Below are 27,354 nucleotides of genomic sequence, written 5' to 3' on the forward strand. Positions count from 1 at the left end.
GAAGAAGGACCGGCCCTGCAGGCAACCACTGGGTCAGCCCCGTCGGCCACCGGCTGGCCTGGCCACCAAAGAGGACACAGGGCTCAGAATCTCCCGACAGCCAGCCGGGGACCGAGGAGGCTGCCCGCAAAAGGGTCCTCCCCAAAACGAGCCCCTCGGCCCCCTGCTGGGGCACCCTTCTGTCCCTTGGGACCCTCATCCTCCCTCGTGGTGGGTGGCACGGCAGGGGGAGAGAGACCTCCCCAGACAAAGCTCCCCCCCCCCCCGCTCAGCGGCCTGCCCCAGGAATGCAGAGGGACGCAGCTGGCCCCCAGGGAGATCCGGGCAGGCCTCCCGCGCCCGCAAGGGGCTTGGACTCCTCTCCTGTTTTCGCAGCCGCTGGAGACACTGTCTGCTCTCTTCAAGTGAGCAGAATAGACACCATTGTGGGGGGGGGATGATGATGAAGGCCTCATGGTTGTCGGATGAAGGGCGTGGGGCTTTGGGGTCTGGGCTTGCTTCGACTCCCCACCCTTCTATTTTAGGATGCGCCGTTTGTTGCTTCACTGAGGACTGTCCTCTCAGATTTCCTGCATTGTGTGTTCCCCTTGGTCAGGGAGTCTGAGGGGTGGGCTTGTGGGGAGAGGAGGGCGGGGCGGGGCAGGGAAAGGAGGGGGCTGTGGGCTGCGGCGGGAGGGGGGAACCCAGACTCCCCCGGCTTGATTTGAAAACCTTCCTTCCACTCCATATACCAAGAGACGTTTTATAATAAGTAATTAAGAAGAAGAGTCAGAAGAACAATTTTTAAAATGCATAGGAACAGAGGAAGCTGCCCTAGACTGAGTCAGACCCTTGGTCTATCCAGCTCAGTATTGTCTGCCCAGACTGGCAGCGGCTTCTCCGGGGTTGCAGGCAGGAATCTCTCTCAGCCCTATCTTGGAGATGCTGCCAGGGAGGGAACTGGGAACCTGGATGCTTTTCCCAGAGCGGCCCCATGATCCCCTGAGGGGGGAATCTCTTACAGGGCTCACACACATCAAGTCTCCCTTTCCTATGCAACCAGGGTGCACCCTGCTTAGCTAAGGGGACCAGTCCTGCTTGCTGCCACCAGACCGGCTCTCCTCCCAAGCCAAAGGATCCAACTTTTGCTTGGATCTTTCCTGGCACAAGGCTTTAGGCCTCCCTCTGGGGCATGATCCTGCTCTGGCCCACACGTCCCCAGCACCCCTCCCAGCCCAGGGGTGTGGGAGCAGGCAGCCCCAACACCTGATGGACACTGTTCACACACACACACACACACACACACACACACACACACACACACACACACACACACACACGGGCTTTCCCGGCGAACCACCCTTCCCACTAGACAAGGGCACCCTGAAGCCATCTGGAGGGGCACCCGAGAGACACGGAGCAGGCTGCAGAGCGCCAGGGTAAGAATGGGCCGCCAGAGACTGGCCCGTCCACGCAGGGCTCCGCCGGTGGCTCCAACGTGCTCCCCGGGCCGTGCATTCGGCACAAGCAATTAAAACAGCCTTGCAGTTAAAACCAAGGGAGCCGGGGCGGCGGGGCGGGGGAGATGAGAGGGAGTTTTCTGATGCAGAAAGACATGGGGGGGAAGTGGAGAATGGAGCACTTGTTCTCTCCGGAGGTAATCCCCCGGCTGAAAGGAGTTCCCACAGACTTCTCCAATACGGAGGAGGAGAGGCCCAGGAAGGAGAGGGAGGGAGGGTTCCTCGCTGCACCCCTTGCGCTCTGCAGCAGAGAAGTCAGAGGGGCCTCCCTCCCTCCCTCCCTCCTTGCCCCCCATAGCATCCACTGTCTAGCCCCTTCACACCACCAATTCGGGGACAAACCAGGAGACCTCCCTCGGGGGTCTCGGAGAGAGCAGACACTGCAGTTGTCCTGGCCATGCCGAGTGAGCAGACCAAGGCAGAGGTCCCCAGAGATGGGGCTGGACAACCACTCCCATCATCCCCCAGCCGCCGGCCACTGCAGCAGGGAACGATGGGAGTTGTAGTCCAACACCACCTGGGAGCCCAGAAGTAGCAAGAGAGGTACCCGGCTCCCAGAGAGAAGCCCGAAGAACCTAAGGAGAGCCCTAAGGCGCAAGGACTCTGAAGAAGCAAGATGGGGAAAGTAGGGACGCTCCTGAACTTGGGTGCTGGTGGAGAAGACTTTTGAGGAGACCCTGGACAGCCAGGAAAACAAACCAATGGACCCTAGAACAAATCCATCCAGAATTTCCACTCCAGGCGCAAATGACCAGGCTCAAACAATCCTACTTTGGACTCATTCTGCGAAGACCCAGCTCCCTCGAGAAGCCCATAATGCTGGGGAAAGTGGAAGGAAAGAGAAGAAGAGGACGGCCAGCAGCAAGGTGGAGGGACTCGATGACGAGTCGAACGCACCACTGAGAGACCTTCAAGGCCAAGTGGAAGACAGATCAGCCTGGAGAGGATCTCTCTCGGGGGTTGCTAAGCGTTGACACCGACTTGACAGCACTTCATCCATCAGTCCATCAAGGAGAGCCTGCAGGATGAGGCCCAAGGCCTCGCCAGTCCGGTGCCCTGTTCCCAACAGCGGCCCGCCACGGTGGGCTGCCGAGAAGCCCACAAGCAAGAGGCAAAGGCCCGGCCCCAATCCTGCTGCTGCTCCCCGGGCATCTGGAATCCGGAGGCCTCCTGCCTCTGAGCCGGCAGGCAGCAGCCTCTAGCCAGGCGGACGGCTAGCAGGATGACTCCAGGCCCTGGAATGATTAGGACCCACAGAGAAAAACGCCTCGCTCCGCTTCCACCACGTGGTGGTGCCCGAGTGTATCCACCCCATTCCCTCCGAGTGGCCCTTTCCCCCCCAATCCAGAATGCAGGGGGGGGTCTGCCCCCAAGAGGGAAAGGAAAACAGCCTCAAAGTGGGCACTGCTCAGCAGAGGCCGGTGCAGCTGACAGAAGGAGGATGCCCTGCCGGGAGCGATAAGGGGGCTGTGCCCACGCTGGGGGGCTGGTGCCTTCCCACCCACCCCCCGCGGAGGGGAAGACACACACAGGCGCCCCACCCCAAGGGGGAAAGGCCGGCCTTTCTGGCCGCGGTGCCATCTGAATGCTCAGAGTTCAGGAGAGAGGAGTGGGTGTGTGCCCCCCACCGCCGCCCCACCTGAAAAGCAACAGAAAACGGAGCACTCCTGGCCTGACAAGCCAATAAATCCTCCCTCCTGGCTAATTAAGCGGTTTGACGCAAGAAAACAAGCCCGGCGGAGGGGGAGGCGGCTGCTGGAGAGCGGCAGGTCAAAGGCGCCCCGGCCTCCTCCCCGGATCACGGAAAGTGCCAGGGCGGCTGGGGGGGAGGTGGCAGGAAAGCCCTGGCAACTCGGGCCTCTGCTGGGACTGAGAGAGGGGGCAGGGTAAGGCTCAGTGCCCCCAACCCTCACCCCGAAACGTGTCCCTCTCCCCAGCACGGGGTGGGTGGGGGCCTCCTGCTCCTCCTCCCCAGCTCAGCCAACGCCAGCCAAGCCACCGGCCGGCCTGCCTGCCACGGGTCATCTCTCCGGCCCCGTTTGCACAACCCGAGAGGAGGCTTCCCAAGGGACGGAGCAGCCTGGGGCTGGCCAGCTCGTGCAGACCCGAGGAAGGCAGCTCCTGGATGCCGCCGCTGGGGCCCGCGTGGTGCCCTCTACCAGCGGGGCCCGGCCCCTCTGCAGCCAGCTCTGTATCTAGACCAGACGGGCAGGAGGCCCTCAGCCGGGAGCCGCAGCCCCAAGCCCAGAAGGCTGGCTCTGGGGGCCAGGCAAGAGCGGCGTCTGCTGACCGAGCCTCTGGGCTGCAGGGCCCGACACCCTCCTGTGGCCAGAGAGCGAGCTCCAAGACACACAGCCCTGGGAAGCCGGCCAGGCGGGGTCCCAGGCACAGACCGCAAGGCCCCCGGCCTGAGGGCCAGAGGCAGCAGCCGCATGCAGACTCTGGCCTGGCGGAGGAGGAGGAGGAGGAACGGCCCCCCCAAGGATTCCGGTGTCGCAAGAATCCCAAGTGTGAGCTCTAGTCATACTGATTCTCTGGGAAAGCTACCAAGTCCCTGGTGAGGTCTTCACACACCTCCTGGCCGCACAAACAGGGCAGAGGAAGAGGGGTCTTCTTCTTGTGGCACGCAAAGCAGGTCGAGGACCTGAAGACAGCCCTCTTTCATCTGGCTTGTAGTTGACCGTGGCAAGGTTTTAAACTGTTTTAATGGTGTTAAGAAGAACAGCCCTGCTGGATCAGGCCCAAGGCAGCCCATCGAGTTCAGCACCCAGTTTCACACAGTGGCCCACCAGATGCCGCTTTCCGGTGACCCACTCAACAGCGGCCAAATGCTTCCGTTTGGGCAAATCGCATTCAAAACATAAAGAGCAAAGTGCCCCGCAGGAGGAGCAGTCTTGCAAAAACGAACCACCGGGAAATAAAGCAAACTTTTTACACCAGACATACAACATCACAGCAATAAATGGCAGCAATTAAATCCGAAGCAAGGCACTGGAAATGTGAACGGCACCCTGCTGTCAGCGTAGGGACTGCGGCGTCACCACACAGGAAGCGCGGAAGCACACTTTGGAGATCCATCGTGACCCTGTTGCAGGGTCCAATTTGGAAAGTGCCCAGGTGCCTCTGAGAAGCCCACAGGCAAGCGCTGAGGGCCTGCCCCCTCTCCTGCTGTGGCTCCCCTGCAACTGGGATTCAGAGGCATCTTGCCTCTGAGGCTGGAGGCCACCAGACTAGTCGCCATCGCTAGACCTCCCTGAATTTGTCCCGGCCCCTTTTAAAGCCATCCAATCGAGTGGCTGTCACCACACCCTATGGCAGAGAATTCCAGAGATTAATCCTGCGCGGTGTGGAAAAGTCCTTCCTCTCGGCGGCCTTCAGTTTCAAGGGGTGAGCCCTGCTTCTGGTGTGGTGAGAGAGGGAGAGAGAATTCTCCCGGGTAATGTCAATGTTTTGATGATTGTGCCTTTAGATTGTGAACTGCCCCGTGTGACACTTGGGGAGGCCTGCCTCTGCTTGCGTGGCACAGGTCTCCGCTTTCTTGATTGTGAAAGCGGAGGGTTCGGGGAATGGTGCAAGAGAGCCAACAGGAATCCCTGCCAGGGGAGGACACTGATTCCGAAGAGGGACAGTGGCTCTCCCCGGGAAGAGCCTCCCCGGGGAAACGCGCCCTTTGAGGCAGCTCCCCGGGGTTTACTGGGGAGGCTCGTCGGGTGGCTCTCTTCCAAGGTTTCCGTGTTCCTCTGCTCAAGAGCCGACAAGGAGGGAAATCCTCCTTAACATCTGGCACGTCCCAAACGTCAAGGAACGCTGCACACCGGATAACTGGGCACCTTCGCAGATCCCCCAGCCCGATAAGCCAGACGGTCCCCACTTGTTTGTGCGGGAAGCGGGATGCTCATTACGAAGACTGTGAGGGAGCCTGTTAACAAATATACAGAGGCGGTTTTCCAAGGCTTAAAAGCTTGTCCTCCGGGCCGAGCCAGCTCTGGAAGCTGATGCAATGGTGCCTGGCATGCCCCCAACTGTACAATATTTGGCCTGCCCCGATGGCCGTGCAGCCCCATCTCCCCTCTCTCCTGCTGGCACATGTCAGGCTGGGCTGGCGGCATGAGGATGATGGAGGGCGAGAGTGGCCGGGCCCCCCTGGAATTTGGGGTTTCAACCAGATTTTAAGCATCTCACTCAGATTGCATCTCAATCAGTCCACCCAGATTCACCAGGATTCCAGCTTTCATGACAATTTTAAAAAAAGCTAAGCTCCAGCACTTGGAGAAGTGGACTTATGGCGCAAAACGTGCAGTCCCTCTTCTGCTCAGAAACTATTTTCAAGCCAATTTACATCATATGCAAATTAGGCACCTGGATTTGGAGAGCCAGAATAGGGCAGCGCTATGTAGGGGAGAATTGGCTGGGGGGAGGCGTGCCTCTAATAGGTAACCTGGTATTTAAAATCTACTGGGGGCAGTGTGGGCCCCGCCAGGGAGGCCAAGGGCCCCAGTCAAAGTTTGACCAGGAGCACTGCTGCTACTGCTACTGCTGCTGCTGCTGCCAGCAGGGCGGGTGTTACGACATCCTGCAGCTCTCGCTCTGGCCCAGTTTATTTCCCACCCGCGTCAAAGAAACCAGCAAAGCCGCTCCATCCGGGCCCAGGCCAAGCGGCCCTCCCAGCCAGCCCCAAAGATAAAGATTTCGAGTGCTAAGATTCCTGGGCAGGCCTCCAGCGCAGCTGAGGCCAGAGCTGGGTGAAGGAGGGAGCTGGCCCAAGGCGGGGGATAACCCTTCCCTCGTCGGCTGCAGCCGCGCTTGGGGGCTGTGGGACAGGCCGGAACGAGGGCAGGGGTTCTCCTCGGAGGGAGAGGAGGGAAGAGGGGGCCGCGGGGGACAGTCAGGCAGATGTCTCGTCGAGGGCAGGCTTCCTCTGCTTTTCAAAACGACGCCTTCAGGAGAGGAGAGCCGGTCTGGTGGCAGCAAGCAGGATGGGTCCCCTGAGCTAAGCAGGGTCCGCCCTGGTTGCATTTGAATGGGAGACTAGAAGCGTGAGCCATTTAGGGGATGGAGCTGCCGCTTTGGGAAGAGCATCTAGGTCCCAAGTTCCCTCCCTGGCAGCATCTCCACGATCGGGCTGAGAGAGACTCCTGCCTGCAACCCTTGGAGAAGCCGCTGCCAGTCTGTGAAGACAATCCTGAGCTAGACAGACCAAGTTAGAGAGCATCTTCACTCTGGAAGGCGCCTCTCTGCTCAGTCAGCAGCAGGGGAAGGGGCGCATTGGCTGATGGGACGGGGCCATGCAGAGCAGGCATGGTTAGGAGGAGGAAGAGCATGACACGAGGGGTCTCACTGCACCCCCGCACCGCCGAACAGGCCACCTGCACCTCTGTCCCACTTCGCACACACCCCCACCCTGTCCATCACCCCCCCAGTTCCAGAGGCGCTGGGCTGCACCCCCTCCTCACTGCCCCAAAGGCTTGGTTCTGAAACAGCCCTGCCCCGCCTCCCTTTCCCCGAGGCGGCGACTGAGGATGCAGCTTCTTCTGGGAGCTGGGAGCATCCCCTTGGCCGCAAGCTGGGAGGGCCAAGCGCCACTTGGAAGAGATCTGTTAAATACTGCCCCCCCCGAGGCGGCTTTTAGGAGGGAGGGCTTCGGAGTCTGGGATGCCACTTCCTGCAGATGCGGAGGGGCAGAAACAGCTGTGTGCAGATGGGAGGAGGAGAATCTCCAGCGCTTCCGGGAGGCACACTGCAGAGGGCGCTGCTGCTCCTACACCCTGTGGCCTCAACCCTGTTCGCAGAGCCCCCCAATTCAGAGTTCTGTCGTTCGTCCACAGAGATTGAATCTGCACAGTGCCTGGATGGATGTGCGACTGACCGACAGCGACTGATACTGACCAGGGGGACAGACGGGGTCCTTCCCAGCCCTACGTGAACCCAGGACTGCCTGTGTTCTGTCACTAAGCTTCAGCTTCTCCTTCTCTCCCTTTTTGTCTCAAGGTAGGGTGGACTCTTGAGAATTATACAGGGCACCGAATCTCATTCCCAACCCCTGCCGGACGACTGAGAGTCCTGGACAAGTGGCCCAACCACCTTGCTGAAGTCATAAGGGCTAGAAACTTCACTTTCAAAGGAAGCCTGGGGTTTTTCAGGACTCCGTGCCAGTGACGCCATTCAGTTCTGGCTCTGCTTCCTTCCTTGGCGACCTCTGCAAGAAATACCTGGCAGGCTCCACTGAAACTGTGGCATGGGGGGACACATGTCAAGCCCGCGCTGGGCGCCTTCGGGGCCAGCTCAAAGAAAGCGGGGTTAAATTGGGCTGCACTGGCTTCTTCCGCACAAAACGAAAGGAGACCCAAGAATGCTTGGCGGCATCTCCAAGGACGCTGGGGTGCACCCTCATTTATCTGGGGGTGCCAAACGCAGTCTGAACCCCCAGTTTCCAGCACAGCGGGTACCCCTTGAGCTCTGCAACTGCCGGTTCTGTTCCACACACACACAGAGGCCGCCTCTCTTTCTCTTCCACGCACACAAATTCACGTCTGCACCAGCGCAGGGGTCCCCAGGCACAGACCAGTGGGGAAACACCAGCCCCACAGTTTTCCTTAGGGAAGTCCATCCGGAGCTCTCTCGGCCCAACACTGCCCTCTTCAGGAAAGAAGAGGGAGGCGTCCATCCCAAGCGTGCGATCCAAAGGTTTCAGGGCGCAAAGGACGGTTTCATGGGCTCCCCGGTTTATTCTCTAAGGACGCCTGGGGGCGCTTTAGCTCTCCTCTCACTCCACCCCGTTTCCTCCCATCATCACCATATCAGCCACACTCAGGCTGAAGTTCTTCGGTTAACCCCGGGGGCACAACCGGCGGGAAGACGCCCTGCTCCTTGTCGAAAACTCTTGTGCGGTTGCTGTTCGACTCAGCGGGGGCTGCGGGGGCAAGAGAACTCCCCGGTGGACCAGGCCCCTCGCCTGCCCTGCAGTTTCGTACCACATGAGTACCACAGTTTCGTACCACCCATGAGTCCACCTTGCCGGCTTGTCACAGATCCAAGCGCCTGGTCGCCCGGGGCGAGAGAAAACTCTCCCTAGGCCACCAAGGAGGGCAGCGTGAAGGAAGACGCTTGCGGGGCGTGCAACCTTTCTGGACTGGCTGCCCCACTGATTTCACGAAAGGCCATCGGGGGGAGGCAGGAGGGGCGTGCAGTCCTTTCCTTGCACACAGCTTTACTGCTCCTACGAAACCCTGCAGCTGCTGCTTCTCCCCACACAAGGTTTGGAAAAGCAGAATCCCACATAGAGAGGAAGGGGGGGGGGATGACCTTGAGAGGCAGGTATGACCTGAAGAAGCATCCCTTTTTTAAAAGGCCTCCTGTACTCTGTGTGTGGCGGGGCAGAGCTGGAGTGCCAGGCCGAGCCTGGAATCTTCCCAAGGTGGCCTCTGTGCAAGACAGTGGGGATGACCACGGGTACCACCGAGCCCCCTCCGCCCCCAGGAGACCTCTCCAACCAGGAGAGGAGAGCTGGCCTTGTGGTAGCCAGCATGACGTGTCCCCTTAGCTAAGCAGGGTCCGCCCTGGTTGCTTATGAATGGGAGACTTGATGTGTGAGCCCTGGAAGAGATTCCCCCTCTGGGGATGTGGTAGCCACTCTGGGAAGAGCAGCAGAAGGTTCCCAGTTCCCTCCCTGGCAGCATCTCCAAGATAGGGCTGGGAGAGATTCCTGCCTGCAACCTTGGAGAAGCCGCTGCCAGTCTGTGAAGACAATCCTGAGCTAGAGAGACCAAGGGTCTGACTCAGTAGATGGCAGCAGCTTCCTAGGTTCCCCTCCCAAGGCTGCCCGCATTTCGCAAAGTACCTGCTTCGACTTGCGGAAGAAGGCTTCCTTGATCTCCTCCAGGGTGGCGTCCGGCTTGATCCCCAGCAGGTCATAGTAGCTGCTGTTCTCGGCTGGCGACCTATGAGGAGGAAGAGGGCACCGCTGAGGACACTCTGACATCCAGCTCCCTCCTCCCACACCAGAGTCCCCTCTTCTTCCCACGCAGCTCCTCTGAGTCTAGATTTTGGTATACGGCAGGGGTTCTCAAACCCAGGCCGCCCCCCGGATTTGATTGGACTACACCTCCCATCATCCCCAGCCAGTTGTAGTTCAACCGCATCTGGGGGCCCGGATTTGCGAACCCCTGGGGTATGGAACACCCATGTTTTCCACATGGACCATTTCACACGACAAAATGATGCTCAGGAGAGCTGGCCTTGCAGTAGCAAGCATGAACGCTCCCTGCTACGAAGCAGGGTCCGCTCTGGTTTGCATTTTGCAAGCACCATCTGCTGTAAAGACATTCCCCCTGAGGGGATGGGCCTGGAGCTCAACGTGGAGAGGAGAGCTGGTCTGGTGGCAGCAAGCATGACTTGTCCCCATAGCTAAGCAGGGTCTGCCCTGGTTGCATCTGCATGGGAGACTTGATGTGTGAGCACTGCAAGATATTCCCCTCAGGGGATGGAGCCGCTCTGGGAATTGTAGAAGCTTCCGAGTTCCCTCCCTGGCAGCATCTCCAAGATAGGGCTGAGAGAGATTCCTGCCTGCAACCTTGGAGAAGCTGCTGCCAGTCTGGGTAGACAATACTGAGCTAGATAGACCAAGGGTCTGACTCAGTATATGGCAGCTTCTGTGTTCCTATGTTCAGAGCTCAGCCAAGGAGCCTCGATTTTGCAAGCAAGAAGTCCCAGGTGCACTTCCTGAGGCAGGGCTGGGAGAGACTCCTGGGTGAAACCCTAAAGAGATGCTGCCAGTCAGTGCAGATGACCCTGAGCCAGATGGACCCAGGGTCTGACTCAACACGAGGCAGATAGAACATTCCTCCTCGACTCCCCTCTTGCGATACAGAAGATTCGGGAGGAGTAATGGAGAGTGCTGGTGACAGCGTGTGCAAGAAAGCACGTTCCTGCTTGCTTGCTTGCTTTCTTACACACACACACACACACACACACACACACACACACACACACACAACACACACAACGTGAAAGAACAGGAGGTCCATTGCAAAGAGGGAGAGGCAGGGCTGGAAAGGGTGTGCGTGCAGAGCGTCTCCCAGCTGTGTATATATTAGACGCCCTCGCCCCTAAACCTCCATCCAAAGTATCTCCCCGTCATCAGGAAGACACTGCCAATGGAACGGGGCACATTGCTAGTGGAAGAGCAGAGACGGTTTCCTGTCCTGCACTTCTCCTCTGTTTTGGGAGGAAACCCCTGGTCATTCAACCCGAGTAAATTCTGAAAATACAGATGTTGAAACAGGTGCAGCCCTGGGGGCCGGGTGGCGTGACACGCTCTGGGGCCCTTTGCTGTTGGAGACGGCCAAGGAAGGGATGTTTCACAGATCCCCCGTGGGAGGGGCCGGCTGGGGGCGCCCTGATCCCAATCCAGACCTGGGAGGCTGCGAAGGTCAGTTACTGGAGCGGAAGTGCCCAGACGGATAGGGGATGGGGCTGCAGCCCAGTGAGAGGAGAGCTGGTCTGGTGGCAGCAAGCATGACTCGTCCCTTTAGCTAAGCAGGGTCCGCCCTGGTTGCAAACGAAAGGGAGACAAGACGTGTGAGCAGCACTGGAAGAGATTCCCCTCCGGGGATCATGGGGGGGGGGGCGCTCTGGGAAGAGCATCTAGGTCCCCAGTTCCCTCCCTGGCAGCAGCACCTCCAAGGCAGGGCTGAGAGAGATCCCTGCCTGCCACCTGGGAGAAGCCGCTGCCAGTCAGAGTAGACAGTCCTGAGCTAGGCGGACCAAGGGCCTGACTCGGCCGAAGGCAGGATGTTTAGACCAGGCTTGGCCAATCCAAAGGCTTCACACGGCCAGCCAATCACAGCTGCCAGCGCTCCACATCCTGATTCCCCCTGCTGTGCCTGAAAAGGGCTCCCAGGTCCAAATCCCCGCAGTCCTGGGTCGCTCCCTAGACTTACGTCAAAGTCTCCAGCCATGAGGCCCCTTCTGGCCACAGTCCCCGAGCCCCCGACGCCCCCGGAGAGCGAGGAAAGCAGCACTCACCAGCTGCAGAGTGTGGTCGAAAACGCCCGGTGCCTGGCACTTCGGCACTGCCGGCAGCATCGGCAGAGGAGGAAGGGAAAGGTGAAGGCCATCTTCTTCGGTCGGTGGAGGAGGGCCACAGCCTGCCTGGAGCAAGACAGAGCTCTACGGATGCTGGGAGAGAGAAAGGAGAACAGGCGGTTGGAGCTGAGCAGGGACCGTTCCATGGAAGAGGCCCCCTTGGTCCTGCATGCAGTTGGCATCCATACAGCAGCGGCAATGGCTGATGGACCGGGCAGGGTCCTTTTAAAAAAAACAACAACATATCCTGCTCTTCTTCCAAGGAGCTCAGAGTACATGGTTATTTTTATCATCCCAACAAGCTTGTGAGGTAGGTTAAGCTGAGAGAGACATGACGGGCCCAGAATCACCCAATGGGTTTTCATGGCTGAATGGGGATTCGAACTCGGGTCTTCCTGGTCCTAGTTCAACACGCGAACCACTCCGCTATGCTAGCTCTGGACGATCTGTACCCCCCGCTTATATGCCCACTTGTGCCACCTCTGAGAACCATGAAATGCGGTATAAAAATTCGGTATCACCCATTAAATCTCCACCTGCTTTCCGGTTTTTCAGACTTCTGCCTTTTTCCTAACCGAGGGTACACGTGTGTGTGTGTGTGAAGGCCCTTCCTCTGTGAGCTGCTCCTTGTTTATGAAGTCACAGTGGTGTCAAGGACTGGGGTCAGACCAGGGAGACCTGCGTTCAAATCCCCAGGGGGGTTATCGAGTTATCAAGTGGAGGAGAGCTGGTCTGGTGGTAGCCACTAGCCAGCATGACTGGTCCCCTTAGCTAAGCAGGGTCTGCCCTGGTTGCATATGAAAGGGAGACCACATGTGTGAACACTGGAAGAGATTCCCCTTCTTAGGGGATGGAGCCACTCTGGGAAGAGCAGAAGGTTCCCAGGTCCCTCCCTGGCAGCATCTCCAAGATACGGCTGCTGAGAGAGATTCCTGCCTGCAGCCTTGGAGAGGCCGCTGCCAGTCTGGGAAGACAATCCTGAGCTAGATAGACCAAGGGTCTGACTCAGGATATGGCAGCTTCCTATCTTCCTAAACCGGGTGCCTGCCCTCTCCTGAAGCATCTTGTGGAGAGAGAGTGGGGATGACTCCAGAACAGACAGAACTTAAATCCAGGCAGCCAAATATGCTTAAGGTCCCTCCACTGCGTCAATTTCGGTCGCGCAATTGACAGAATGCAGCCTGCGTGTTATTAAAAATATTTCCATACCGCTTTTCCACAAATAGTTCTCTCCGTGGTTTCCATAGCAAAAGGTGTGTCGCCACAAGAAAAAGGGACTAGAGACTTTAAAAAAAGTTTACAGCTGAAAATTGAGAGAGAGCCCCCCCCCCTGCTTGTTAAGGCACCTTCCCGGCTAGTCACACAGCGGTTAGGGTCTGACCCCTCTGCCCATCTAAGCCTTACAGCAGCCACCAAGGCCAGGAGCTGCGAGGCTCCCGGGCAGATGTGGAATAATCCGGCACCTCGTGACGGTCTCATTGGCCTAATCCCTCATCGCTAAGGATTAATTTAAAACCCTGAAGCTTTTCTAACGACTCAGTGCTGTTAAACATGAGGGCTTCTCAGAGAGGGAGGGAGAGACTGAGGTCTAATCCCCCTCTGAATCTCGATGCAGTTTCGTTCACGTCCGCTGCATCATGTGGCAGGGAGTTCCACGGGACTTCTGCACACGGAGATGTGAAGGAGATTTCATTTGGGGCCCAACTGGACTCCAGTGGCAACAGCACTAGCACCAGCAGGCAGCTCATTCTTGGGCCTCGAGACAGCGAACGCCAGGAGTGGCTCAGAACTGTCCACACTGGCTGGCAGCAGGATTTCAGAAGGGTCTTCCCGATGCTGTCAGGGACTAAACGTGGAACCTCCGACATTCAGAAAAGGGACTCTAACACTACGATAATGGGACTGCTCAGGGAAAAGCAAAAAGGTTCCCTGTTCCCTCCCGGGCAGCATCTCCAAGATAGGGCTGAGAGAGATTCCTGCCTGCCTGCAACCTGGGAGAAGCCGCTGCCAGTCTGTGAAGACAATCCTGAGCGAGATGGACCGAGGGTCTGACTCAGTCTAGGGCGGCTTCCTCTGTTCCTCGCCATGGCCGCTCTCTGCCACAGTTCTGCCTACTCGGCACTATTAGGGTGTTTATTTGTTCTCATCTCGGAGCTCGCAAAAACACCATCTGGCTTATTACAGCGCAGGGCCCCGTAAATCAATTCTGCGCCATTAACCAGGTCAAAGAAAAACAACACACAGATAAAAAACATGAGTGCCAAGCGGAGAGTTCCGAAAGGGCAGCCGGCCACTGGGGGCCTTTGGAGGCCTGGCAGAAACGCCGCTGCTGGCTACCCAGGGGTCTTGGACAGAGCCCCGGGAGGCACACAGGCTACCGGCGATGGAGCCACTTGCCCACCGGCGATGAAGCCACTTGCCCACCGGCAAAGGGCTCATTGACTCCTTCCCCCCCCCCCGCCCGCTGCATTAACAGCAAGGGGGGTGGGATTCTGCCCCGGTCCCCTCTTCCATGCCTCTCTCAGCAGTTTGCCTGGAGCACCAGAGGAAGCCGCGGAGGGGCACCAGCAGAGGCTCCGTTGCCGCTTGCACCAGGAGGCCCTTGGCCACAAAGGGCTCCTCTCGGAGGCCGGCCACATGCCGCGGCCACCGTCAGAGACCAGACCCTCCCTCTCCGCCCCCAGGCAAGCCAAGCCGAAGCCTGGGTTTCTTTCCATGCACTGCACACGCATCCTGGATGCCATCTCTTGAAAATGGGGGGGGGGGGAGAGCATCTTTGAGGATTCGTCCCAATGCCCCCTTTGCTAAGCAGGGTCTGCCTTGGCTTGCATTTAGATGGGTAACAACACCCGAGCACTGTAAGATATTCCCTTTAGAGGATGGGGGGGGCTGTAGCTCAGGGAAGAGCACCTGCGTGCCAGTATGCAGGAGGTCCCAGGTTCAAATCCCTGGCAGCCTCTCCAGGAACAGCTGGGGAAGACTCCTGCCTGGAACTTGGGTGAGGCACTGCCAGTTAGTGTAGGCAGCACTGAGCTGGATGGCCCAAGGGGCTGACTCAGCATAAGGCAGCTTCCGATGTCCTGGTGTGGAATCCTGCACGGGATCTCAAGTGCCGTGCTGGACCCAGCCGGAGCCCAGCATTCTGCAAACGCCCCCCAGAAGCTCCGAAGCAGAGGGTCGAAATATTGGCCTTCCCCGCCAGTTGCCCGTCCCCAGCATTCGGTACTCAGAGGTAGACTGCTTCTGAAAATTGCAGCTCCACTCCACTATATTCTAGTGGCAGGAGTTTTGGAGGGTTTCTTTTCCCCCCATCAGGAAGTGAAGAGAACAAGCTGTGCCAACCTCAGCAACACCCCTGCTTGCTCCGACGGCAGCTCCAGGAACACGACAGAAAGGCCCCTGGCGGCCCACCGAACCCCTCTGGCTGGGCCCTGCGTCCTCCGAGCAGAGGTCACAGGCGGCAGTCAGACAAGCGGCAGCGAAAGCTTCCGAGCCGTCTGCCAGAGGGCCTGCAGCTCCTGCCCCAAAGCCCGTGGACAGACGGCAAAGCACAGGGGGCCCCCCCGCCCTCCGCCTCCGGTGGAAAGGGCCAGAGAAGGTTAATGGCCTCGTGCTTCAGAAGACAGATGCTCCAGCTCAGCCTTGGCAGCCACAAGCTGGCGAAGGGGGCCGAGGGGAGCCACCAGATCCGCCAGCCTCGCCCTCTCCATCGGCCAAGACGGGAATAAGCATCTCGTGCAGGGCTGTGCGGACGAGAGCACGTGTGTGTGGAAGGCCTGGAAGGCGAAGGACAGGAAAAGAGCCCCCCCACGAAGCTCCCCAGTGGGGTGCGAGGAGGGCACAGCCTCTGTCTGCTGCTGGTCTAATCCCCTCTCAAAGGCATGAGCACCCAGGCTGCAGCGCTTCAGGTGCAGCAGGGCTCTCACCCAGCCCTCCCTGGAGAGCCGGCCAGGGAGGGAACCGGGGACCTTCTGCGTGCCAAGCAGATACTCCGCCACGGAGCCTCTTCCTGCCGTGAAAGACCCCACTAAACGGAGGAAGCTGCTGCCTTCATCGCTGAGTCAGACCACTGCTCCAGCTGGCCACCCGCCGGACAAGCCGGCCAGCTGCTCGCTGCCTGTCTGAGTGACACAGAGAGACAAGCGGGAGGGTGTGTGCCGGGGAAGCGGCTGGCCTGGCCACTGCCATTCGGCCTGGGCTGGGCCATGCACGCCAGGGCTTCTGCCCGGTGGACTCAGCAAGGGTCAGGGCGCTTCATGCCAGGCCTGGCGGACCCAGAGGGTTCGTGCTGCCTCCTCCCAGTCCTAGCCGCCGTCCTAGTCCCCTCCGTGCCTGAAGAGTGCTCCGCCTGGTTCACACTACCCTGAGTGGCAAGTTTGCAAACACTGGGAAAGAAGCGGGTGTGTGTGCTATTCATCAATACTAATCTCATGCTAGGAACACAAGAAGCTGCCATATGCTGAGTCAGACCCTTGGCCCACCTCTCTCAGTACTGTCTGCACTGACTGGCAGCAGCTCTCCAAGGCTGCAGGCAGGAGTCTCTGCCAGCCCTTCCTGGAGATGCTGCCCAGGAGGGAACCGGGGGCCTTCTGCATGCCAAGCAGACGCTCCGCCACTCAGCAACATACCGATCCCCGACGGGGAAGATCCTGGAGTGCTCGCCTGGGGTCTCCCATCCAAATGCAAGCCAGGGCAGGCCCTGCTTGGCCAGGGGGACCATTCCTGCTCCCTCCTCTGGTGCCCAAGAGTGGCACGGGGCCATCCTCAGCGCCCTTATCACTGCAGGCAGCAGCTGGCAATGGCTCGTACACAGCCCGCCCAAACCGGCAGGGGTGGGGCACCCCCAGAGCCTGCTTGCCCTGGCGCGGGCTCTGTCTCTCTAAACACCCCTCTTTATCTGTTTGTGCAGCAGCCCGGGCGAGGGATGTGGCAGGGGAGACCGAAAAGGCAGGCGCTCCATTTCAGCAGGCTCAGCTGCGGTCTGGTCACCAAGAGCGGAAGCGGGACTGGCGTGCGATCTGGATCCGGACCCCCGCCCTTCCTCCACAGCAGGCAGCGGAGAGATAGGGGGCCCCTGTCCAAATACCGGCCAGGCTTGGACTGGCTTAGGCAGAATATTTGATTCACATGTCATTTGGGCAGACAGGTGCAACTGCAAAAGTCCACCACTCTGTCCCAACAGGAAGAGACGCATCCTTGCCAGGAATGGCGCTGGGCCCGAGGCAGCCTCCCGAAGCCCAGGTCACCCCCACCTGCCAGAGTGCAACGCAACCTACTGGCCTTCCCAACTCAGAATGGGCCTTTCCTTTGGGACACCTGACAAGCATCCGCCAAGGCACATTGTTTCCGTGATATAACCTAGTGCTCGATCTGTTTCGAGCAAAATCCAAAGTGCTGGTCAACTACAACAACAAATATTTATATTCTGCTTTGCAACAAAAGTTTGCCAAGCGGTTTGCAGAGAGAAATAACAAATAAATACGATGGCTCCCTGTCCCCAAAAGGCTCACAATCTTTTAAAAAAAAGAAACGTAAGATAGACCCCAGCAACAGTCACTGGAAGGATGCTGTGCTGGGGGTGGAGAGGGTCAGTCACTCTCCCCCTGCTCAAAAAAGAGAATCACCACATTAAAAAGGTGCCTCTTTGCCCAGCTAGCAGGGCAAAGAGGCACCTATATGGCCATTACTTATAAAGCCCTGAACGGCTTAGCGCTTTCTTTGTCATGAACGCTGCCGCCTATTGAGATCACCCATCTCCATCTCAGATTGCTTTTTAAAAGACCCTTAAGACATGCCTGTTTTCTCAGGCTTTTAATCAAAATTAATTTTAAACTGTTTAACTGTTGCCATCCTGTGAAATTTTAACTGTGAATTGTTCTCAATTGTTTTTATTCCGTGAAAGTGTTCAATTGCTTTTGTCTGTATACTGTGATTTGGACTGTGTACGCCACCTAGAGATGTCTATATCAGGCAGTATATAAATATGATAGACAGATAAACACAATGACATATGAAGGAAAGTGAAGGCTGCCCTTTTTCTTCAGGCTTTTGGCCAATGAGTTCTCCCTTGCTCTTTTAAGATTATGAACTGACTTTTTTTTCTGCTTTCGTTGAATTGTTTTTATCTGGTTGTTAACTGCCCTGGGGTCTTAGGACGAAGGGCAGTATATACAGAAATACGCCGCAGCACATTTTGAGTTTCACAGACAATTCCATGAAACTACACTTTAGATCAGGGCTACGCAACTCTGGACCTCCAGCTCTTTTTGGACTACAACTCCCATCATCCCCAGCCACAGCGGCCAATCATCAGGGGTTATGGGTACAGTAGTCCAGCATCATCAGGAAGGCCAAAGCTCTGCGCAGTCCAGCTTCCGATTTAGCATACACCACTTTTTCAAAAGCCCCCTTATCGACTGGGTAGGGTTTCCTTTCATTACCTTGTGTGAATCACAGGGATGTGCCTTCAACCTTCTGCGGTCTTCCCAGTGTGCCAGAGGTAGTTCTGGTTCAAAGCAGAGTAAACTACTGATGGAACGGCCAGCAAAAAGACTGGGTCTAAAAAAAAAAACAGACACAGAAAAAGAAGAAAGGACAGATTGTTCTAGGGTTCGGGGCCACCGTTTCTGCCCTCCTGAAATGAGGTGCTTGGGGCAGAAGAACATTGTGTTTGGATACAGCTGTGGGCTTGTGTGCACCCTCCAACATTTAACAGATAAAAACAGGACATGACTGTAATAACACCCCTGTTCTCCTAAAAAATAATAATCCTTAACTGAGCCCCTAGCATTATCACACATTGCTGAAGGCTTTGCTGTATGCCCAGTTTAAAAGCCAAGAATGTGATGTCTCTTCCAGTTAAAGGGAGGTTTGGGGAAAACAGACTCATCCTTCAATCCAGCATCAATCCCCCCAAATATACTACAGCACATGAGATCTCCACCATTCCTCCACTGCAGCAGCAGGGACAGGGGTCCCCTCTCCAAATCCTGGCCAGGCTTGGACTTACTTAGTCCCTCTGGCGAGCAGGACACCCAGCACCACACCGATCCCGCCCCCCACCAGAGATCTCCTTTGCACGGCCGTTTTTGAGCAACAGCAGGAGAGAGAGCATGTCCTCCGCTCTTGCCTGTGGGCTCCCCACAGGTGGGTCACTGTGGGAGACGGATGCTGGACGAGATGGGTCTTGGGACTGATCCAGCAGGGCTGTTCTTATGAGCACATAAGAAGCAGCAGGGACCCTTTCTGAGCAGCCGGCGAGGGCTCCCACGGCTTCTTACCATCTCCATCTCCCAGCACAAATGAGAGATGATCCTTTTCGGTGTGCCAGAAAAGGAACTGAGAGAAGAGAGGGGACAAAGGGCCATGGGGGGGTGGGGGGGTTGCACATCCCCGCCTCCCAGAAAGAGCACTGTGGAAAGGGGACGCCGAGCCTGACCCATCTATCCACCAGGGAAGGGGCAGCTCTAAGGTGTCTCTGCTCCGTCCGTTTCCCACAGGTGACAGAAACAAAAGGAAGCCCCTTCTGGTCCCTGCCCTCAGCCAGGACGACTACATCAGGCGTAATTCAGTCTGGATCTCAGCCAGTGATGAGGGACAGTCGGTGTGTCTGCAGATCTTAAATTCTTCTGGGAGGAATCTGATGATGGCAACGCTTTGGACATTTAAGATAAACATACTTTGAATTATTGTTATTTATCCCACTCAGCAGTTTCTTTAAAAATAAAAGGAGATGACGATTTTGATGACGCGAAGATGTTTTCATCTTTCTATGTACCGAGGCAAAAATCAGGACAAGACAGAGACCGCTGCTCTACAGGGGACGAGCCCCAGGCCCCACGGACTGTCCCTGGTAAACAGAGAGCAACGAATGCTGTGTGCATCTTGAGATTTAAACGGGCGAGTTACCAGGGAAGGACCCACTGGGTTATTCTTTTGAAGTCACCTTGGTTCTGCTCCCAGGTTCACTGCCTTTGTTTCAAACACAACCTTTGCCATGTTCCTCCAAATGGAACACCCACCATTATTTCCCTAGCCTGGTTTGTGCAAGAGAAGAAAAACAGGAAGAGCTAAATAGTATCTCGACCAAACCGCGCCTGAAGATGCTATCAAAGCACAGTGCTTCACACTGACGTAACACTGACGTCAAAAATTAAAAGATTATCTCCGAACACAATAAAAGAAAAGCCATAAACTTCCAAGAATGTCGTCGGGTTTCCTTAACTCTTCGGCCAGACCTGCCTCACACACCATCGTTCCTGACAAACTCCACTCCTGTGCTGGGATCGCTTAAGCTCAAACGGAGACATCACAGGCAGGGTGGGCATGTCAAGGCTGGGGAGGGGGGACATTCCTGGAATTCAAGGAAGGAAAAAACAACCCCCAGCAAGACAAAACAAGGAGCAGATCCTGGGAGGAGATTTCTCTTTGGCCTTCATATACTCCCCTCAGGTGGATCTCAGCTCCCCACAAGGACTGCTTTGCACAGCACTGATGCTGGTGGTGGGGAAATCTGGACGCCTACACCTTCTCACCTCCCAGTTAATGCTCAGCTTCACCCCTTAGTTCCCATTCCTATCCTGCTATCACCAAATAAATAATAATCTCTCCATAGGACAGGCAGGCAGAGAGCAACAAGGGCAAATTCTCTGGCTTATGTTGCCAAAGCTCAACAGACAATCTTGAAGATAAAGTGTGCATAAAGGAGTAACAGAGAACAGGTCTATTGGTGACTATTCACAATAGCTAACTAGAACCTCCATGCTCAGATGCAGTCCGCCCTTGACTATGAGATACAAATACGATGAATATTTATGTACCACTTTTCAACAAAAGTTCCCAAAGTGGTTTACATAGATATAATTTTTTAAAAAAATTCCAACTAAATTTTTGGAAGGGCGGTATAGAAATCAAAATAATAACTATTATTATTAATAATAATAATTTTAAAAAATGGTTCCCCATCCCCTGGAGAGGAGAGCTGGTCTTGTGGTAGCAAGAATGACTTGTCCACTTAGCTAAGCAGGGTCTGTCCTGGTTGCATATGGATAGGAGACTTGATGTGTGAGCACTGTAAGATATTCCCGGGATGGATCCACTCTGGGAAGAGCAGAAGGTTCCAGGTTTCCTCCCTGGCTTTTCCAAGATAAAGCTGAGAGAGACTCCTGCCTGCAACCTTGCAGAAGCCGCTGCCAGTCTGTGTAGACGATACTGAGCTAGAGGGACCGATGGTCTGACTCAGTATGTGGCAGCTTCCTATGTTCCTAAGGGCTCACAATCTAAAAAAGAAACATAAGACAGACTACAGCAACAGCCACTAGAGGATGTATGAACCTGACAGCCCCAAAGACATCTTCTTTGAGTCTAAAGACCACACTGGTTGAAAGCTATATGGGCCATTAAATTCTGCCTTCATGGGAAAAACATCCACATTTCATCCATAGAACTTTTTATAGGTATTGTTATGGAAAGTACTACTTTCAGAGGGAGACCTATGCTCTTTTGTGGTAGCAAAAACCACCAAAGCACAATTAAAGGACTAATAAAATTTATTGTAGCAGGAATTTTTGTGGACGAAAGCCCTCCATCAGATGTAAGATTTGTGCTAAAGGTAAACATGTGTTAAATCTTTTTTTAAAATTGTGTATTAATATAAAAAACAACTGTACACAAGGATGCATACACATCCAAATCAAACAAAGTTAACAAAAAACCAGCAAAACTTGTATGTAAATATTCACAGTCATTCTTGCACAGATAAACACAGAGAAATAAACTCTTCAAGTTGTTTACATTAACAGATTAAATCAACCCTCACCACACCTCTGCCATACAGAAAACATCGTTTATAACCCACCATTCTTTTTAAACTCAACTGATAACATCATCTCCAGATCAGAAAGTTTTAAAAAGTTACACCTGTACACTTGTGTTGTACACCCTGACTATATTCCCTGTTCCAATACTGAATAAATTTAGACCATTCAGTCTTCAGTTCTTGTTGAAGACTGAGTTTGTGATTGTGATATTGGGAAAAATATTGGGGGGTGGGGAGGAATATTTATTTCTATGCACATCATACATAGGAAGCTGCCATACACTGAGCCTGACCCTTGGTCCATCTAGCGTTGTTTTGTCTACCCAGACTGGCAGCGGCTTCTCCAAGGTTGCAGGCAGGAGTCTCTCCAGGCCCTATCTTGGAGATGCTGCCAGGAGGGAACTTGGCACCTTCTGCATACAAGCAGGCAGGTGCTCTTCCCAGGGAAGCCCTATCTCCTAAAGGGAATATCTTACAGGCTCACACATGTAGTCTCCCATTCAAATGCAAACCAGGGTGGACCCTGCTTAGCAAAGGGGACAAGTCATGCTTGCTCCCACAAGACCAGCTCTCCTCTCCATCACCACTACAGAATAAAAAAATCTTAATCTTTAAGGCGCCACATTATTATTTATTACGAATGAAGCTCCCCACAAATGTGACCAGCCCATTAAACATTAAGCCCCAGGCAGGTGGGAGGCAATCTGAAGGACGGAACCTAAGTAGGTGGGCTGATTCTTCCAGGGGAAGGAAATAAGGGTGACACCCATTAGAAATAATGTTAGAGGGAGAGCAATTATGGAAGGACAAATGTTCCGGGGGGGGGTAGCTGTGCGTACCGTGGGGATGGCCCCGGATCCCGGATGGGAGATGGGGGGCGTCGCCAAGGAAACAACAAGGCGCCACCTCACCCAAAGAACGAGGGAGTTTGAAAGGAGGGGGGAGCCGTAATGGCGGGGGGACACGACGGTTACCATAGAAACTCACGGTTTGCGGTCGAGCCGCGGCCGCCATTTTGAGGGCTGCTGCGTCTAGCCCCGCCCCTTTCGAGGAAGGAGGGGGCAGAAGGCGCGACATCCGGGCATTTCCGTCACCTTGGCCCTTTTCTCGTGTCACGTGCCCCGCTTTCCAGCGCCTGTAATTCTAAACACGCACACAGTTAAATCCCGCATATGCACTACGTGTGTATGCAACTAGCAATTGTGCGTGTGTCTTGATGCATCACTGTTGCACTGCACCTTCCCAACAGTAGCAGGGTAGCTGAAGGCGGCTCTTTTGCCCCTCTGTTGTTACATTTCTGTTATTAATAAATAAATAGTCTTACACTGCAGTATTCTTTTTTTGTTGACTGCATCCTCCCGGGAGCCAGGTCATACTTGGAGTTGTTTGCAGCTTTGAAAATTGTGTGTGTAGTTGTGTGTATACACACACACACACACCCGCTATATATTTATCTAGGGGTGGGAGAGAAACCGCATAAATGATGCTACCAATAAAGATCTGGCCAGTTGTTAGGCTAGAAGAGCTCAGTAGGTTACTTACAACAACCCTCCAGGTTGGGCCTAGAGAATCTCCAGGAGTCCGTATCCCTCTCCAAGGCGTTTTTCACACAGGGCTTTTAGCTTGCATCACATCTCCTGAATGGTGTGCATTCACATCTCGGCCAGATTTGCCCCCCAAAGTCCCTGCAAACTATCAGAGTCCACTTCACACACAATTTGGGCTTTTCATTGCATGTTAAGAGTGTAGCCTGGTTTATATCCAGAGTTTAAAAAAATAAGAATAATCCAAATTTTGCGTCGGTTTTGGGGGGCAACTTCGAACTCGCAGTAAAGCCTGGCAGTAAACTTGTGGTAAAGGCTGCTGTGTGGAAAACACCCAGGTGACTTTCCAAAGCAAGCCTGGAAGGTTCAATGGCTCGATATTGGAGGAAATATTTATCCCCAAGATAAACCTCCAAGAATAGCTTCAGCCAGAGTTGGCAGCCCAGTATGGAGCTTTCTGGTCTCTGGAAGGCACAGCACCCCCACCCTGCCTTTAGCCGAAGGAGTTGACACTTTCCAGGGCCTGGAGCGAAGCAGAAGGACCTGCTCGTTGCAGCTGATGCAAGGGCCGCTAAAGGTGCATGGACAGGGGCCCAGTTCAGAAGCTGGCGATCCTAGGGAGGTCTGTGGCTCCCAGCTGGGGCCAGCCGCTGGCCTTCTGCTTCCCCCTGCCACTGAATTTTTTTTTTTCTCTTCTAGCCGCCACAAGCAGCTCGGGTCAGCACACACAGACATGCAATTCAGGTCACGAAACCACAGATGCAAATTGTGCTCAGGACCCCCCCTGCGGAATTATGCCAAGCGATGCAGGCAAAATGCAGAGGTGAAAGGGCCGGGAAATGCCAGGGCCGGGAGGAGCCCCATCGAAAAAAGCAGTGCTCCCTGAACATGTTGGGGAGAGAGGGGACAGGCAGAGGCCACAAGCACTCAGCAACAGGGTTGTGGGAACAGTGCCAAAGGAAGAGGGTGCCGAGAGCCTGCCAACAAAACCCACTTTTGTCCAAGTTGCAACAGTGACTTCATCCTTTCGCTGGCGGGCAGAGACAATGATTCCTTTCCTTTCCAAGGGATTCCCCCTACAATGGGTGCAGTCAGGGTGGCTGAGCACGAGAGTCAGGAGAGAGGGAGCCGTTGCCAGGGGAGCGGAAGATGGGGGTCCCCCCATGGTGTGAAGAAGAGGTTAGGAAGAGAGAGAGAGAGTGCAAAGCACATCATGCACAAAACGGAGGATAACCTCTGGGGGAAGGGGACGCTCCCTTCCGATTAGAGGAGACCGTTTTGTTGCATTTGCTTACACATAGGCCGAGCAAAAGCGGGTTTACAGATCCACACATGCACATTTGTTGCCTTTTATGTCAGTGATAAACCCTGCATGCAAAACTGTACATCCGAGTTGTGAAAGAGACGACAAATGCAATTGTGGCCGGGGGGCGGGGGCGGGAGGTATTCAAAAGTTGAAAACAATGGAGGAGGCAACTACATGTGACCATTTGACTAAAGGCCAGCTCTGGGGGCTTGGATGGGATTGGGAAGACCATCCATGGATCAAGGGGATGCCCTGCACAAATGACCCCAAACCCCAAATTTCTACAACATATCCCCTCTCCCCTGCCGTTTCTTAGGGTATTTCCTGAGGCAGAACATCCAGTGCTCTTCCACTCTGCTCTGGGTGTATATAAACATAAGGACATTTGCACGCAACACCACACAGGAATAAATGTTAACATTAAATGTTTATAAAACAAAAAATTCACACAAATAATAAACGCTTTCCTACAGATCCGCTAACTGCAGCTCCAATTGCTGTGGGCTATAAGGCAGCTCAGTTGCCTTATACTGAGTCAGACCCTTGGTCCATCTAGCTCAGGATTGTCAGGCACTGACTGGCAGCAGCCGGGTTCAGACAGGGAATCGGTCCCAGGCAGTCCTGCCCGCCTGGGAGATTCTGCCAGGGACTGAACCCGGGACTAGGTGGAAGATAGGAAACTGCCATATACTGAGTCAGACCATTGATCTATCTAGCTCAATATTGTCTTCACAGACTGGCAGCGGCTTCTCCAGGGTTGTAGGCAGTTGTCTCTCCCAGCCCTCTCTTGGAGATGCTGCCAGGGAGGGGACTTGCAACCTACGTGCTCTTCCCCCAGAGTGGCCCCATCCCCTCAGGGGAATATCTGACAGTGCTTCTCACACTTCTAGTCTCCCATTCAAATGCAACCAGGATGGACTCTGCTTTGCAAAGGGGACCAGTCCTGCCGGCTGCCACCAGACCTGCTCTCCTCTCCTACGGCTCTCCTCTCCCCATCCCCAGCAAAACCAGAATGCCACCGAAAGAGTTTTCAGCTCGACTCCTCGTCTAGCTACAACTCTTGTTAGGATGCAATGGAAATTGTAAAGTGGGAAACGGAGACTGGAAGCACCAGTTTCTACCTCCCCACCTCCCCTCTCCAGTTATTATCTGTCCCCCTGAAGGGTTCCCACTGGGATTAAAATTAATTAGTGCCAATTACAAATCAGATTAGACACAGCCTCCTGTGGGGCAAATCTCTTCCTGAATGGAGCTATTGCCAGAGGGGCGGCTGCTGCAGCACAGGATGGGTGCGGAGCGACATTCATGCCCACACGTTCTCCACGGTTATAATCCCACCCTACAAGGCTCCCCAAAGCAGCCGGGCTTCTAGGAACATAGGGAGCTGCCATATACTGAGTCAGACCCTTGGTCTATCTAGCTGAGTATTGTCTTCACAGACTGGCAGTGGCTTCTCCAAGGTTGCAGGCAGGAATCTCTCTCAGCCCTACCTTGGAGATGCTGCCAGGGAGGGAACTTGGAACCTTCTTCTGCTCTTCCCAGAGCAGCTCCATCCCCTGAGGGGAAGATCTTCCAGTGCTCACACTTCTAGTCTCCCATTCAGATGCAACCAGGGTGGACCCTGCTTAGCTATGGGGACAAGTCATGCTTGCTCCCACCAGACCAGCTCTCCTCTCATTCTAGCACTGGCTGTCACCACTGGACCGCACTCCCTCCCTGCCAGTGAAGCCCAGGCCCGAACAGAGGAGGATGCTGGATGCTGAGAGCCAGACCCCTGGGCCAGCCAGCTCCAAACTGACCGGCTGCACCCTCCAGGTTTCAGACGGGGGTCTTCGTCTTTCTTCCCCGGCTCTGTCCGGAGTTGCTGGGCCAGGGGCATTCTGCATGCAAACCATGCTTGGGGCAATGGATCAGAAGCTGCCTGCCTTTGACTAGCCCCCTTGCTCCGTCCTGCTCAGCGTAGCCTGAACTGGCAGCGGTTCTCCACGCTTCCAGGCAGAGCTCTTTACAGCTCTGCTTGAGCAAACGCTGATTTCGCCCCCACTCGCATAATAATAATAATAATAATAATAATAATAATAATAATAATAATAATAAATATGTATGTAATACCACTCTTCAACCCAAGCTCTCAAAGCGGTTGACAGAGAAAAATAAACAATGCATCAATAAGATGGTCCCCGGTCCCCAAAGGGGTCACGATCTAAAAAAGAAACACAAGGCCGATACCAGCAACAGCCACAGGAAGGATGCTGTGCTGGGGATGGATAGGGCCAGTTGCTCTCCGCCGGCTAAATATAAGAGAATCACCCCTTGAAAAAGGTGTCTCTTTGCTCAGTTCGCAGGGGTGTAACACTCGAACTAGGGGTAATCCCATGAAACTGATCGCCAAGACGTTTAGGAGCCACCAGAGGAAGTACTTCTTTGCACAACACATAATGATCAATGACCAGAACAACAACAACGAGAGAGAGAGAGAGAGAGAGAGAGAGAGAGAGAGAGAGAGAGAGAGATCATAAAATGGCAATACGCAGCTTGCATGCAATGTCGTTGTGGATAACGAAGGAGATAAGCAAGGATGTAAAGCATTAGGAAAAGGCCCACCGAGTTGACCAAATGTGGTTAATAAAAAGGGAGAGAAGGCCGACCAAACAAAGGCTGCTCCCTCAGTCTCCGAGGCTGACGAAGCAGAGGGATCGGCTTTCAAGGATACGGATTATTGTTCCCCAGAATGCAGCCAGAAAAGAGAGGAGGGAAAGGAGGGAAATATTTACAGAACTGGGCACGAAGCAACCAGTCCCTATAAAAGGCTAAACCTCTCAGACACACTTGGGCTAATAAAGCAGCCGGCCAGCTCTTCGGGAGTTGGGCCTCCGAGGATTTGCTTCTTGATCCGTTTGGACAGCCTGATCTATCTCCTTGTTAATGCTGTCGTGATCCTAATCAGATGCATCGGTGCTCTTTCTCCTCCCGCCTGCATCTGCAATGAACTCTTCAACAGCTATTTTCTCCCCTAATCTCAAATGGTGACACGCCAGCCGTCTGCCACTGATGGGGCCTGTCATTTCATGCGCTTGGGTTCCCCGATGGGACTGCTGGTGGAAT

General features: G+C 55.0%; 1 protein-coding gene across 3 annotated transcripts in view; it reads right to left on the reverse strand.

The window, feature by feature from the left end:
- Positions 1-22,542, reverse strand: part of DNAJC4 (DnaJ heat shock protein family (Hsp40) member C4) — a 28,304-nt gene extending 5,762 nt beyond the window's left edge. Inside the window, exons 1-4 of one of the 3 annotated variants that reach the window (XM_053278664.1) lie at positions 22,387-22,542; positions 18,023-18,140; positions 11,523-11,675; positions 9,337-9,436 (exon numbers count right to left, since the gene is read on the reverse strand). In XM_053278664.1, coding sequence (XP_053134639.1) covers positions 9,337-9,436; positions 11,523-11,614 — 192 coding nt within the window. In that variant the 5' untranslated portion in view covers positions 11,615-11,675; positions 18,023-18,140; positions 22,387-22,542. The other 2 variants (XM_053278665.1, XM_053278666.1) reach the window with 2 other exon arrangements.
- Between the last annotated feature and the right edge of the window lie 4,812 nt (positions 22,543-27,354).

This window comes from Hemicordylus capensis, chromosome 14 (assembly GCF_027244095.1).
Source record: "Hemicordylus capensis ecotype Gifberg chromosome 14, rHemCap1.1.pri, whole genome shotgun sequence".
NCBI classification, from domain to species: domain Eukaryota; kingdom Metazoa; phylum Chordata; class Lepidosauria; order Squamata; family Cordylidae; genus Hemicordylus; species Hemicordylus capensis.